The sequence below is a fragment of the Etheostoma cragini genome, chromosome 14, assembly GCF_013103735.1.
Source record: "Etheostoma cragini isolate CJK2018 chromosome 14, CSU_Ecrag_1.0, whole genome shotgun sequence".
NCBI classification, from domain to species: domain Eukaryota; kingdom Metazoa; phylum Chordata; class Actinopteri; order Perciformes; family Percidae; genus Etheostoma; species Etheostoma cragini.
The window spans coordinates 15242485-15257922 of NC_048420.1; the positions used below are offsets into that span (position 1 = coordinate 15242485).

The 15438-nt window shown below is 39.5% G+C and overlaps 1 protein-coding gene across 4 annotated transcripts in view; it reads right to left on the reverse strand.

The window, feature by feature from the left end:
- Positions 1-1946: 1946 nt before the first annotated feature.
- trps1 (trichorhinophalangeal syndrome I) overlaps positions 1947-15438 on the reverse strand; it is a 110213-nt gene continuing 96721 nt past the window's right edge. For all 4 annotated transcript variants that reach the window (XM_034891673.1, XM_034891674.1, XM_034891675.1 and 1 more), the window contains exons 10-11: positions 13116-13238; positions 1947-9052 (exon numbers count right to left, since the gene is read on the reverse strand). In XM_034891673.1, the coding sequence (XP_034747564.1) occupies positions 7439-9052; positions 13116-13238 (1737 nt within the window). In that variant the 3' untranslated portion in view covers positions 1947-7438. The remainder of the gene's footprint in view (positions 9053-13115; positions 13239-15438) is intronic.

Consider the following 15438-nt stretch of genomic DNA (forward strand, 5'->3'; position numbering starts at 1 on the left):
TGGAAAATGGCTGCAATGAAACAAAGAGTGAAAAATTTAAAGGGGTCTGAATACTTTCCGTACCCACTGTATATCCCAAAATTATTATGAAATCAGCTCATAGACCCCACAGCAGTCACTGTTGGAATCATTCAATATTAAAATTGTCTAGATGCTAGTTCCCCTCTCTCTTTCTGTCCTCATCTTGTCTATCTGCATGCTTGTCGACTATCAAACTTCACAGTTGTCAACATGAGCCACATTCATAATTCAAAGTGCCCAGAACCGATCCTATTTACATCCATCTATCTATGTATCTATGTATCTATGTATCTATATATGAAATTTCTGTTTGTCCGAATATTAAATTTAAATAAAGTATGTCTCAATCATCTCAGATGAAGACATTACAACAGCAACAACAATGCTACTTTGCACATAAGCACCTGCACACCAACACAACGACACACACACAAACCTCCTTACTGTGTTGTTCTCTCACACACAGGAATCAAACCCTCTGTCAACAGTGTAGGTAACTCATACATAAACATAGCTTACAATAAACAGAAATGATGTTCGCGAGATGTTTAAACAGAGAGACAGGCAGGCTGAGGGACAGACAGGCAGGGGAGAACAGTGCATACAGAGAAGATATGGAAGATTTTGTGCGTGTGCAGCCCACCTGATGTGGTAGTTGCTCTCTAGCATACATAGTATGCACAGTGAACATGCCCATGAATTGCTACTTGCTGTTTTCACATTCCCTTTATTTGTTTTGCCATTTATTCATTTGATGGATTTTTGTCTTTTGCCTTGAACAGGTTCATAATTATGTGCAGCTGCATGTGTCTGTGTGTTGACCTCTCCAGTAGACACCACGGTGTTTAGTATTCTGGGCTCTCGCTGGCTTTCTGTGGCAAATCATCACACACTTGTACACTCTCACACACAAATGACGACCCGCTGCCCCATAATTTCACTGCCAGCTCTAAAGCAGAGTTAATCAACTTGAATCAGTGTTCATATTATAAACACAAAGATAAATTGATAATGCTGAACATAAAATAGACCAAAGATTAGAAGCCTTTGTTGTCCTACAGATAGCACCGTGGCACTGATTAAGTTTGTCAAAGTTCCTAACCCAAAGGAGGTTGTGGAAAATTAGAAAAGGCTCTCAAATGACTTATGTGTGGTGTGTGTTGGTGAGAAATGAGCCTCAGGCTAAGGTGCTAATGCCATCTTAGGTCTTTTCTATTAAATTAAACGGTGTTCCTGTAAAAGGCAGTCGTAAAATAGGCTGTGTTTATTATAAGTAATCTATACAAGTAATGTTGCTCTAAATTTAAGAGTCTAAAATGTCTATTTCAACCTCAACAGTTGTGTGGCTAAATATCAAAGGTTTGTCCTGAGGGTATGCTGGAGGAAAGGTTATGGGGTTGAAAAAATTTAAATCATTATGGAAATATTCCTATGGTTCTTTTGTGTGAGGTTGACATTTTGACCTGGCAGCAGCTTGATTATAGTCCAGTTAGATTTCTAAAGTGTGTTACGTGCATTAAGTAATCTAAGTGACAAATTACTAATCTGATTCTTATATCAAGAGCAAACTAGTACAATAGAAAAAGCAGGCAGGCAGCGGTGAGGAAAAGATGAGAGCAGAAATACATTTTGGCTGTGGAGCTCCTGGCTACATTCAGACAGCGCAGCGGGAGGCATGTTTGGAGCTTTCACATTTTTATATTGCAAATTTTCTCTGAAAAATTCACCTGACTTTATATGAAAGCTTTATGTACTATCTTTTCGGCCCACAGCCTGCACAGGTGTGCCTTTGTGCTCCCAAAATCTGTGCGGTCTGACTCAGGTGATGATGGGACTCATACTGTAGCCACAGAGTCCGTTGTTTTGCCTGAGGATGTATAGAACATTGTCTCAGTAAAGCACTAAAGAATAAAACACATTGTCCATTTTCAGTATATTTGTTATTACTTTTATTAATTATTATCATCGTCATCATCATCAACATTATTCTTCAAGTTTAGCTGTGTAACAAACTTTTTCTTGGCTTTTAAAATATGTTGAAATATTCTTGCATGAAATAAAACCTAAAAACAGTAACATACAGAAATGTAGCAGAATAAAATAAAACATGAGAAAGAAAATAACCTAAAACAAAATCAAAAAATTCTATGAAAGCCATTCTACTAAAATATATTGGTTAAATGTACACAGTTGTGTGTGTGTGTGTGTGTATGTGTGTGTCTATGCATGTATTTATGTGTCTGACCAATAATGAACTGGCCTTTAGCTCCCTTGTCTCCCATGGTTAATACTGTACATCCCAAAATGTACACTCGATCCGTACCACTGAAGGTGTGGGTCCTTGCGTGTGTTTGTGTGTGTGTGTGTGTGTGTGTGTGTTGGTGTCCCTTCCTTGGCAATAAGAACATAATAAATGGAGTGCAAGCAAAAGCATAATTCTCTATAAAACATTCTGAGAAAGACAAAAATGAACAACAATGTAAACGCTGATGTGAAATGCCATTAAACCTTAAACAGACACTCATTATTGAAGTAAAACATGTCATGTGTGTTCTGCAGAACCTCATTTCTTATCCAATTCTTTTGCCTATTTTAAACTATAAATGACAGCTAAAATGTTCCCCTAAAACTCCTATAGTTATTATCATCTATTTATGTTTTAGGTACAGTATCCTTACATGACTCATAAGAGTAGTTAATGTTAAGCTGGCAAATACACAAAAGAAGATATTTGGAGAGGAAACGGTTCTGCAGAGCACTTACAATAGGAAGAGTGCATGAACAAAGTTTTTCATTATCAAAGCTGTGTTCTTTTTACTTCAACTCACTTAACACGGGGAAAGGATTTTTCTTTCAAAAGCTAAAAGATTAAAACAGTTTGGCATCAGAATTTGTCTCCAGCCCACTGAGAAATCCTTGTGGTCAAGATCAGATGTACACTCATATTAAAAAAAAAACAAGTTCATCCTGTTCCTCTCTTTACATCTTTGTCCCGCCGTTTTCTAGAAATCCCATGGAAATCTTTACCAAAAGTTCTTGTTGATTTTTTTCTCAGATGGGAATACCATTGGCAAACAAAACCTAAATCTGAGAAAATCAACACACTTTACATGGAGTATTGTAAGTATTTGAAATTTTAATGCTGGTGACAATTTCTTTCAACAAACCAGACGGTCCATTTAAGAAGGGAAAAAATTCAACCTCAAAAAAGTGAACATGAGGTGGTCAGTTCTGGGGCAACTGAGTCAACATCCCCTTTTTGGATGCAACATAATCATACAACTCCCATTAAAATCACCTCAACCTGACTACCAGCTGAAAATACCTTCATGAGTTCTTTAAACAAAAGGCATGCAGGATAGTGGAGGAATACAGAAGAGATGAGTGGCAGAGGGTAGGAGTATCAAGTGGAGAGATCAAGAGATGAAGTCAAATTGGACTACAGAAAAAAGACACAAGTGATATCGAAGGGAGGTCAAGAGACAACAGAAGATTGGGGGTGAATGGATACATAGACCTCTTTTTATCAGCCAACACAAGCATCATTTGATCCCCTTCTCTCTCTATTCATCCACCTTCTGCCCACATATTCTTCAAAGGCACCAATCTATCCATCTGAGCAGGTATCACTCAATTCTTCTTTTTGTTCCGTCTTTGAAGAAAGCAGTACTGGATTCCTTTGCCTTTTTGTTGCTACATTTGCGAAAGTAAACAGTTTCCATTATTGTTAAGAGATGCCCATAACTAAAAAAATAAACAATTTAATATTCTAAGAAAACTTTATACATTAGCTCAAGAGAATTCCTAGAATAAGAACAATTCATATCAATTATTTTTGCTTTTTGAATTGGCTTCATCAGTGTGTTATGAATAGTGGAGCCATACGTGGTAAAAGGTCATCAGCAAACTCTTCGAATGACAAAAAAATCCTTATACATGAGACCAGAGTGGGACGTGTGTTGGACACAAGGGCGTCGCACGTGAATGTGTGCGGGACTGATTTCTTTGCATTGATACTGCAGCAGTGAGATGTCTTCCGTGATGTTTCCGTGAAGACAGATGTGCATCAACAGTTTGAAAGGTTTCTTAGCGTTTCATTGTGACATTCAGTACTGTGTGCAGTGTTCTGTGTACAGTGCTGGTTAAAAAGGTTTTCTGGGTGTTAAGGCCTTGGTGTCTTAAACATTTTGGCAAGAAAGTAGTCTCAGGTCACAGCTGGTTTAAAAAAGAACGTGAAATGTGACCTGTTGGATACAAATGGTCTTGGCTTAAAGGTGCTGTAGGTAGGATTGCAAAGATCCAGGCCTTAGCCAAAAAGTTTGAACATTGACGACTTCTCAGTACCTCCCCCCTTTCTGCTAAAGCATAAAACGGTCTCCTAAGCCCCTCCCCCCACAAGGGAGAATGAATGCGTGTGCATGAGCAGTGATTGACATGCAGTTTGACCACCAGATTGGTGCATCTGAACAGGGAGCTGTGGATTTTTGCAAATTGCACTACAGGGTGTAGTTTTTGTTTTGTTTTTGTTTTTAATTACCAGCTTCAAAATAGGGTCAGTTTAAGCAAATGACAGAAAGTTAGTTTTATAAGGCTTACCTACGGCACCTTTAATTCTCTAGAAAACCTATTAAAACATATTCATACTAAACTCCTCCTTCGAATAATTAGATCTAAGAATGAGCTTTACTTCTACCATGAAATGGGCACTCTGGTGACATGACTGCATGCCATCTCCACATAAACCAGTACAGAACATCTTCTTGGTATTTCATCTTTCATTCAAAGGTTACAGAGGCATAAGTCAACGTTTCTACAGTCGTTTACATACATGAAAAAATGAAATATAGTTTAAACTAGTAATTGAAAGTAAGCATAGCAACCAATTTCATTTTTTAAAAGCACATGTGGGTCTTTCTCACGGACTGAAAATGCCAAGTGTCCCAACAGATGTCTGACCAACCAGACAGCTAGGCTGAAATCAAGCCTTTATAATGGATGACTGTCATATTGATGCATGGGAATTATTTGCCTGACATGACTCATAACTTACATAACAATTTGACACAGACAGATTAAAAAAACTGTACAAGTTACCAGGCACTAGGCGGAATATTTTCCATTCATGTCTTTTGGATAAGCATAGAAAAATATCTTGTTCTTATTCTTTGTTCCTTTCTGTCTTTTATTTTCTTTCTGCCTATTATTACTTTCTTCCTCTTGGTGATTTTTGTTTTCTAGCAACTAAGGCAGCAAGGCAGGAGAAGTGATTTTCTAGTCATAAAAATAAACAAGATGGCCTTTGTGTTGCTCCATTCTGAAGAGTAGGGGGACTTTCACCGACTTGACTGTCACAACTCTCGGAAACTAACAAGAAAAATGTGGTTTAAAGAAAGACTCAGTTATGGTACCAGGTGGGTCTTTTTCTTGACTTAAGAGATTGATTTAGAGCCCAAAAGTGAGCAATGAATGGCAGAGAAGAAGGATGAGTAAGTTGGAGTTGACATGATCATTTTACTTAAGTGAATTATAAAAAGTAACATTTTTAGTATTGTTTAGGTCTAACAGTTCCCATCCATAGAAATTATAGATCTTATAAGACGCTACCATGCTACATAGAGGTAACCTATCGAACTCTCAGAAATACTGAATTAAACACTGTAGGCGAGAAGCTCTGTAATCTCAATACAGAGCAAAAGTTTGTACAGATAACCCAAATAATTGATCCTTATTATAACCTTTAGGGTTGATTTCCCTAAGTTATTAAGTCTCTTTATAAAACCACGAAACCTAACAACATGTGAAAGACATACATAAAATAAAAAGGTACATACTAAGACCATTTTGACCTATTAACACATAAAAAACATGATAAGAACATATACAATAGAACGTAATGTAACATGCTAAAACTATCAGACCGTTAAACATGTAAAAATGATGTGTCACATGCTATGAAACAGGTGGGTTGGTGTGCAACACGTGTGACCCCTGAGGACTGAAATACCGAGCGCAAGCCTTCATTATGTTTACATTATCGTTTGGGGACGGATGCATCCTTTGATCCGCACACACACAAACGCAATTACACAAATGCACACATACACACAACCCTCCTTCTCTTGCAGTACCATTACTATTACACGGCTGTTATCAATGTAACAAGTCTCCATGAGAACACAAACAACAAATAGCTTAAAAAGTTAAGAACTCAAATAGACTAATTTTTATAGTACCATTTCCTGCAAAAAAACATTATTTGCTTTTACAAAATAACATTATATAGGAAAGTTTAGCAAATTGCATGGTTTGTACTATATCATACTTATTATTATTATCATTGATATAAATGTTAAGCAGGTTAATAGATGGTTGTTCTATTAGGCAGGCAGCCAGGCACGTAGCTAGTATCATGGCACGGAGGAAAGTAGAAAATAATGTCACTTGGTTTGATCCTAATGGATGAAGAGAACACTTCGGTCCGGAATTACTCCGGTTTTACCAGCTGAAACTGGATTTAATCAGTTCAATAAATCACTGTCAAATCAAACCTAACCAGTCTCCAATTTTGGGCCACTTTGCAGCAGTGGTGGGGATTTAGCCAGTTTTTTTCTTTTGTGCCAGTTTCAGAAACAACATGGCATTAATTAAAGAAATCAACTGATCCTTTCGTACCAAGGTAACACCAGTAACTGCAGCGCAGAACAAAAGAGGTTGAACTCTGACCAGTTTCAACAAGTCAAAAAAAAAGTTTTTGGTTTTGGATCCATTTGCACTACAGTAAAACAGTCAAAAAAGATGCTCTGCACCAGAACAAAGCAGTTCTCACCAGATCAGATCTGGTTGTACCAAGATAAAACAGTCTGAATGATGCTTCAGACTAGTTTGGCCCAGCTTGGTGGTTCAGTTTAGCATGGTGCATAACCGATCAGCTCAGTTCACTTAAAGTGTTTTGCCTCTGGCATTTTTCTTATTTTCTTTTTTTTTGCTATGCTGTGTGGTGGCTGTGCAATTGCTGAGCTCCTCAAACTCATCCTCAAAAATGAAGCCAGTCCAACTTCCAGTCGAGCTTCCAATCCGCTTATTTGGAAAGCACATGAAGTGGCTGTTTATTAAAAGGGGATTTCAGCTGCATGCCTGGACTCCGTTGTTAAATACTTGCAAAAGAGCTGTCAAGTGACCGTCACTCAACACAGGATTCAGGCTATTTCTCCAAACTGTCCCTGCAGCAGTTCAGCGGGATCCTACGATGATTTTTGACCATTTGACAGCCGAGTGCTTCCAGCATAAGGATGTGTTCCATTTAGTGGCCAGGATAGGCCATTGTGACATGAGCTAGCCTCCTGGAACGTGGAGGCAGACAGCTTATTCATTCAATAACACACGCTCTTAAATGTTTGTGTGAGTCAAAGGCATCAGATTAATTACTCTTTGTGTTCTCATCTACGTTTTCAGATTCAGCAACAGTCGTGGCCTCTGTGGTTTTTGTGATGTCATCATTACTATCTGACACCTTGTCATCGCCCATTTCCTGGTTTGTTACGTCATGACCCTCTCCTCTGTCCTCCATTTCAACTTCTGTTTCATTGTCAGTGGCATCGTTGCCTGTAGATTCTTTTGCTTCCCTGTCATGAATAACTCCTATGACGTCACTGCTATCGTCTGTGATCTCGCTCTGATCCCCTTCATCTTTTTCCTCCGGTGTCACATTTTCACACTCGTGCCCCGACATCACTGTGGCGTTCTGAATCACGCCGTCTTGCCCGTGACCTTTCTTTTGTGACGTTTTGTCTGTGTACCTGTGTAGGCCCCTCTGTATGTGTGTGGTGAAATCATAGCGATCCACACACACATGGAGGCAAAAACTGCATTGGTATGGTCCCTGGTCACCATGGCAACTCATGTGCAGGGCATACATTACCTCGTCTAGGAAGTAGATCCCACAGTGGATGCAGCGATTGGTTAGGTCATCCTGCGTAGCCACATCCACCATCGCGGGATTCGATGCAACACTTGACCGACTTCTTGTCGAGTGATCCATTTCCTCCTTTCCTATCTCCTCCCTATGGTTCCCTCCATCTATCCTCTCCTCTTCCTCTTTCTCCCCTTTCCAGTTTTCTCTCAACCTCTCAGCAAGTGGCGACTCTTGCCTTCTCCTCTCTGCACCATTTGTTGACATGTGTGCATGTGCGGCACTTGTATCTCTTTGTCTTATTGCGAGATCCAAAGGAGCATCGTTTTCTAATGATGGTGAAGAGGTTTGGGAATGAAGAGGAGGAGGAGGAGGATAGTGAGGAGGGGCTGGAGGAGGGGGCAGAGGAGAGTAGGGAGAGGCACAGTAAGGCACGGTGTAGCTTTGCTGATGATGCTGCACTGGAGCCACCATTGCAGCGAGATAATGAGCGTTATTTCCAAGGCTACCAGGGCTGCTTAGATTACTGATGCTACCAGCAACCCCAGAGGCAGCTGCCATCTTATACTTGGTCCAGAATCTGAGCCAATCCGACTCAGGGGTCAAATCAGGTGAGAGGGTTAATGGAAGGGGTAAGGAGAAAAGGGGGTACTGATACTTTTCAATGGGCGAACCAGGAGGCGAATAACTAGACGGTTTGGATGGACGCATGTACTTTTCAATAGGACTGCCTCTTTCTGATCCCCCTCCTCCTTTACCTCCCTCTACTTTTGATATTACCCCTCCCTCAGCGATGCCCCCATTGCCCTCAGCTACCAGTGAGGAGGGGGGATGTGAAGGGAGGAGCAGAGGAGGCATGCGTCGGTGGATCTCCAATGTTTGATTGGCTAGAAAGGCTTGAGTGGATCGGGGCGAGCGTGAGCGAGGGGAAGGCTGCTGGTTTTTGATTGTTGAACAGCTTCTGTCCAACTCCTCGCCATTGACGCGCTCCTCGCTGGTGATGCGTTGTTTTGGGGCGGGGGTCTCAGTTGACAGTGAATCAGGGTTGAGCCGTTTTCGGGTTCGGCGGCGGATGATTTGTTCACCGTTGTTCTGCTTTATGATGTTTAGGGGTCTGGGTGTCTGCAAGAGGAAGAAAAAATAAGAGGCTTGAATTAAATTTAGAAATACATGTAGTTTTAATTCATTTTCCTGTTTGAACATTGTTGTATCTCTTATTTAAGGATGCTTATCTGGCATGACTAAAAATTTCAACCACACAGAGCCCAGCATTATTTGACTGTGATGATATTAAATTAATTGCCCTACAAAAACGAAAATTGCAACAGTTTAGCTTACGACCAATCAAATCAAACCCAACTTAAACATAATTTGACAGGAGATCTGACTGAACTGGAGCGACTGTTTTTTAAAAGGAATTCAAAGTAGGACTTCTAAAAAGGTGTCTCAGTGAAGCTTCCAATGGTGGATCAAAGTTTTAAACGTCTCAAATCATATGACCCTTTCCTAAGCAAAAGACAGTACCATACCCAGCACCTAGGACGGGGTTTTTGCCCTCACCACAAGAGGGAGCGCTTACATCTGATGCAAATTGAGAGTGCCCTGAAGACTCAACTTTTCCTTTATTGACAAATCCTTCACAAACACGTGAACATATGGCTTCATTGATGTTTTAACTATTATTGAGTAATCTCTCTTACTAAAATGAATTAATAAATTAATATAAATTATAAGGTAGCGTCCTACAACATATTGAAATGTATGAATACATATCTACTCAGTGCTTTGGTTAAAAAGACAACAGTCGAGCGGAATTCCAATATATGAAGCACTATTCATTTTTTTAAATGTCACTCTTAATAAAGAACCTAATAGTTATATGAGAGAGGATGACTCTATTTAATGTTTCTTTCCTAAACACATGCCAAAAGGAATCAAAACAGTCTAAAACATTTCCAGACAAATTAGGGAAAGATTTTCTTTCCTGGAAGTAAAATAAACTGGAGCGTTTAAAGTGTCTTTTAGAGTGTCTACACTTCAACTCAAAAGTAATGACTTGTTATCGTTTCACTATTGAAGAACCGACTGCAGTGAGGCTTCCCCTCTAAAAACACATTATATGAAGTGAACTCCAACCAGCATTTATTAAAAACTAAGTCAAATTAAACAAAGGCACAAAGAATCAAGCTTATCAAGCATCAACAAAAACTTGTGAAGTGTTGTAGAGATAATTGCCATGCAGACTGGATTTATTAGACGTTGTACAGCAAAAAAAAACTTGTTACTGTGTGCATGTCTGTAACTCCTGTATGTCTCTACAGGATGAATGTATGTATGTATGTATGTGTGTGTGTGTACGTGTGTAAGTGATTGGGCTTTTAAAATACAATGTGGCAGTGGAAAACCAAAAAGATGTGTTTAGAAGCACCAATCAAAAATAGAGAGATAGTGAGAAATTATGATGAGAAACATGGATGATGGTAAGGTGTTTAAGATTCCAGATTTCTTTATTGTCATTCCACAGTAGACCGTAGTACGAAGTTACGTGCAAAGTTCACAGCTTAAAAAATATAGCACAGCAACAATTAAAAACTCCGTAGAAAATTGAGATATTAGCTGTATAAATAAAAATAAATAAATGTTTATATGGGTGTGCAGAGCATGTAGAGTGATAAATATACCAACTCTAAAAAAAAATGGAAAAATGTAAATATCTAGATAGATAAGTAGATAGAAAAGCAAAAAGAAGGTGAGTGAGGACTTTTATGTAAAGAAAGAAATTCTATGCTGAGAATGATTTATACCTGTGTGTATGTGTATTCATGATTAGGTGTGCACCTACGTATGTGGATAGCACTCTGTCTGCAATTAAGACTGTGTCTCTCCCGATGCATGTGTATTAGAGCATGTTTATGCGTGCGTGTCAGTGTGTGTGAAGTCCTCGTCAGTCATTGTAGAGCTGCTATTGAAACTATTTAAGGAGAGATGAGTCATTTGTTGACAATCACAATGACAATCAACAGTGTTAAGTCTAACGTGCCAAAACTAGCTCTACAAAAAACCCACACATATTGTTTCAATGATCTATTATACACACACATTACAGACAGGTGCTTCCTCTCACCAGCCAAACTAATAATAGTCCCTGTTGTTAATCAGAGAGTTGTCCTGCTGGTCCGCGTTTTTCTACACATACCTGGATCATTACCATAAACAAGAGTCCATCACTGACAGTGACAAAATGATGTTAGCCAAACCAGTGACATTTTTCTAATTCTTTATGGTCCTCTGGTTTTGTATTTCCAGCTAAAGAGTGAGGAGAAGAAAAGGTAAAGACAGGAGTGGAGTGGAGCGGAGCGGAGGCGGCAACGAAGGAGGTGAGATGGATGAGAAGTGGGAAGAGTGATATATGGTAAACAGGAAGAGGAAGAGGGAGGGGACATGGAAGAAAGAGGAAATTGAAGAAGGAGGGACTGGAGTGAAAAAAAGGAGGACGGAAGAAAAAAGGCAAGAAGCAAAGAAATAGCACCCCTCATGATGGTAACAGTCCAACACACACACACCCACCCACCAGCCCACCCGCCCACCCACCCACCCACACACACAGTTACACCCACACACACAAAAAAGACAGCTGTAACTTTGTACATCTTTATAGTTGTGGGGTTGGACTAACAGCTGGTAGACATCATTCTTCCTTATTGAACCATCTTTCCATCTCTTCCGGACTCTTCTTAGATATCCCCTCTGCATTTTCTCCCAATCTCTCTGTCTCCCTCCATCTCTTACTCTTTACACTCACCCTCCCCTTTCATTATCTCTGTCCTCACTCTACCTTCATTTTTTCCTCCTTTCTTTGTCTTCCTCCCTTTTCTTACTTTGTTTGTCTTTCTCTATTTCTCTCCTCTCCCTCCCTTTATGGCTACCTTTTTCTCCCTCTTTATTCATAATGCTCCCCTCCCCTCTCTCACTCTGAAGTGTTTTACTAGCTGCTATCCTCTCTAATAATGTGTGTAGAGCATATAAAACTTTTATTATAGGATATAAAATATGGCTGTCGTGAAGATTGTCAAGAGTAGAGGGAGCTGGAACGTGATTGGAGCAGCAGATGAGGTGAACGGGTTGACCCAAGATCATCTGCAGGGGCAGGAAGGAGTAAACTGCGATAGCTTGTCATTCCTCTGAAAGGTCTTTAAAACTCCATTTGATAATTGCAGCATAGTGCTCTGGGTTGTAACACGGTCAACCCACGGATGCATGTACTAACACTGTGATTTATTACACTAAAACATTTTAGTTCACTTTGAAATTTTACAAGCTGAGTTTAAAAAAAACTATGTGTGAACATGAATCTGGCATATATATGGTGAAGCTCTGAAGGCTTGTTTCAGAATGGTAATATTTGTAAACCCTTGTGTTAAATAGGTATATTGGAGTGTGAAATAAGCTTAAACCTCATACAAACATATGCTGTGAGAAAGCTTAATATTCTGAAGTCAACTAAGTTCCAGGCTGGGTCTTTATCTCATCTGTAATTCATGCAGTCTAATTAAATTTGGGATTTCCATAGAATTTCCCCGGGCTTAGATGGTAAATTTGATTCATTCCATCATATTTCTCACTCCATGGAGTTGGCTTACTGTGACTGTTTAAATGGTCTGCAACTCCTGGCTCGCACCAAATCAAATATACTTTTCCACAATATTACATTTTCACACCAGGATTTACAGAGCGCATGAAGGAATTTAATCCCAGTATGCACCGTTTAAGTTGCATCATGTGCTAATTGGCCAGACAGAAGGAATGATAATTAATGGTCAAAACCACCCCGTGGACGTATTAAAACAGCATAGAGTCAATAATATGGACAAAAGTAATGATCTAGAACAACCTTAGGAGTATATGTAGGTCTCCTATGGGTGGATGGAGTTCAGCAATTCATTTTACTTATGTATGATATACCCAGAGTTTCACCTTTCCATTCTGTCTCTCTGTATTTAAGGTGGTTTTTTAAATGTATAGCTCCCTTCTTGTCTCTCTTCTAATTAGTTTGAAAGAAAATGTGAAAAAAGGAAATCAGAAATATACAGAAACTTGTACAGTATCAAATCTGGGGCAGCAATTTCTATTAATCTCACTTGTATGACTCGTACAATCTAATGTATCTTGTGTAATGCAGACTTACCGAATGCAGTTTTTGGTATAAACCACAAGCGTTGCAGACGTAGCCTCCATTTGCATTCTTCCTCCACAACGATGTCTTGGTGGTCAGACAGTTTGCACAGAAGACCCCACTGCCTCTGCGCCGCTATGGATGGAGAAAGACAAACTACATTAGAGCATGTGGTAAAAATGATGATTGATGAAGAAACGTTTGGTAGACCAGAAACAAGCAAAGACATGGAGAGAAAAGAATGTTGGGAAATAAAATGAAAATGTTGACTTAAGTTTTGATACCTTTTTAATATTCACACCAGTCAAGTAAGGTTAGGGGAGAGAGAAAACAGACTGACTTGGTGGCAGAGGAATGGTGGCATGAAAGGACAATGATTGGGTTTGGTGAATACATTGTGTGTGTAAATGGACTGTAAACTACTACTAGTCAAAGTGCTTTTACATAACACAGGAAGATTCTCACACTATGGCCAAAGTTGCCTGCTTAGAAAAACACTCACACTACAAAGACACAGCAGCGTCTTGGGACGCCAAGACATAGGACTGCAGGGCCAGGGATCAAACTACCAACCTTCCGATTGGTAAGCGACTGCTCTACCGCTGAGCAAAAGCCCCATATGTGTATGAATATGTGTGTCTGAGCAAGGTCTTGGGAGAGATACTGCGGTACTTCAAGTCAAGTCAAGTACTCCTCAACAGATGTGGAAAGAAATGAGTTATGCTTTCACCTTCTAGCATAAAGTGCTTAAGTGTTTATCCGAACTGCAGGAGGTACTTTGCAGGTAAGTGTTTGACTTTTACTGTTTTTGTATACACACACACACACACACACACACACACACACACATAAGTTCAGTTCATGGAGCAGCAGTGCACAGAACAGTAGTGTGTGCTAGGAAGGTGGGGATGGGGAAGGGGGTGAAAAGGTCAATTGTCGTGGCAACGTGCTCCATCACAGTAATGAGCCAATCACAACGTTTCTCCATCCCATTAAGTCTCCGGCCCCATTCACAACCTTTATAACCCTGAGAAGACAGAATACCTCATCGTTGTCCTCCACAACTCTGTCAGTTGCTCTCTCTATCTACGCTGTCTATCCAGCCATTGCTTTTCCTCTCTTCTTTAATTGTTATTTCAGCATTGTTCATCCAACCTTCATTGTTTCCTCTCTTCTTGATTTCAGGTTACTTTAGTTTTTGATTTGTTTTACTGATTTAAATAGCAGTATGGTCAAGAAAACACCATCATGTAATTATTTTTTTTCACTGACCTTTGTGTTGCATTTCTGTCTCTGTTTGTAACGAGGATCTCACTATGGTTGTGCTGGTATCTGTCTGCATACTATATGTGCCTATGGGTTTTGTTTACTAAAAACACCCTCCTTTCTCTCTCCCTCTCTTTCTTGTATTTTCACTCGTGCTGACTGCTCGTTATATTTTCTGGGGCTCAAAGCACCCAGTGCTAGAAGTTAAAAACATTTCAACTTTTCACAAAAGAGTGCTGCACTTCCATCAGGCTTTCTGTGGACTCAGAGCTACAGATGGCGCCACTACGAGCACTTCGACCGAGCATCTGTTTCGTGCTGCCAGCTGAAAGCAGAAGGGCCCTTAACAGCTAATGTACTGCAAAGATCAGAGAACAATTAATCACCCACATTTCTCTGGGAACACGCATCCACACACAGGCATGCACATATATGGCCGAAGCAATATGAATTTGATAAAATATGATTTGTAGTTCTAATCAGTACTGCAAATGTGAAAAGAGACTGCCAAATGTATGTAGTGGTGTTGGAGAATTCCCTCAACTTTTAATTGTAAGGAGATTTATCAAAAATTAATTATTTGAACATCAAAATAGCAACGGATCAGGATCTGATTAAACATTTGTTCTTGACAGCGTTAAAGGATTAGAAATCAAATTCTTTTGCCAATGAGAAGTGGTTTAATAGCTCTCTTTTTTTTCCTCGCTGCAATTTAGTTCATAAACAGACATTTATGATGACATCTGTCATACTGTCTGGATCCGGCTACAAATGACAAAATAAAACTCTTAGATTGTTCAAAGATTTAATACAAAGGAACACCATAGATGTGTTTATTTATGCTGGTGGAGCTTTGTCTCTCAGTTTAAATATGTGTATAATATAACATCCTGTTTACAATAATGCTGTATGTAATAAACACCTGAGCTAACATCAGAGTATTTAGGGTACATGTGTTTTTTGTCCATCTGACATCAGAACACTTATATGACCAAGTCTTTTTGTGTGTATGTATGTATGTGTGTGTGTGTGTGTGTGTGTGTGTGTCTGTGTGTGTGTGTGTGTGTGT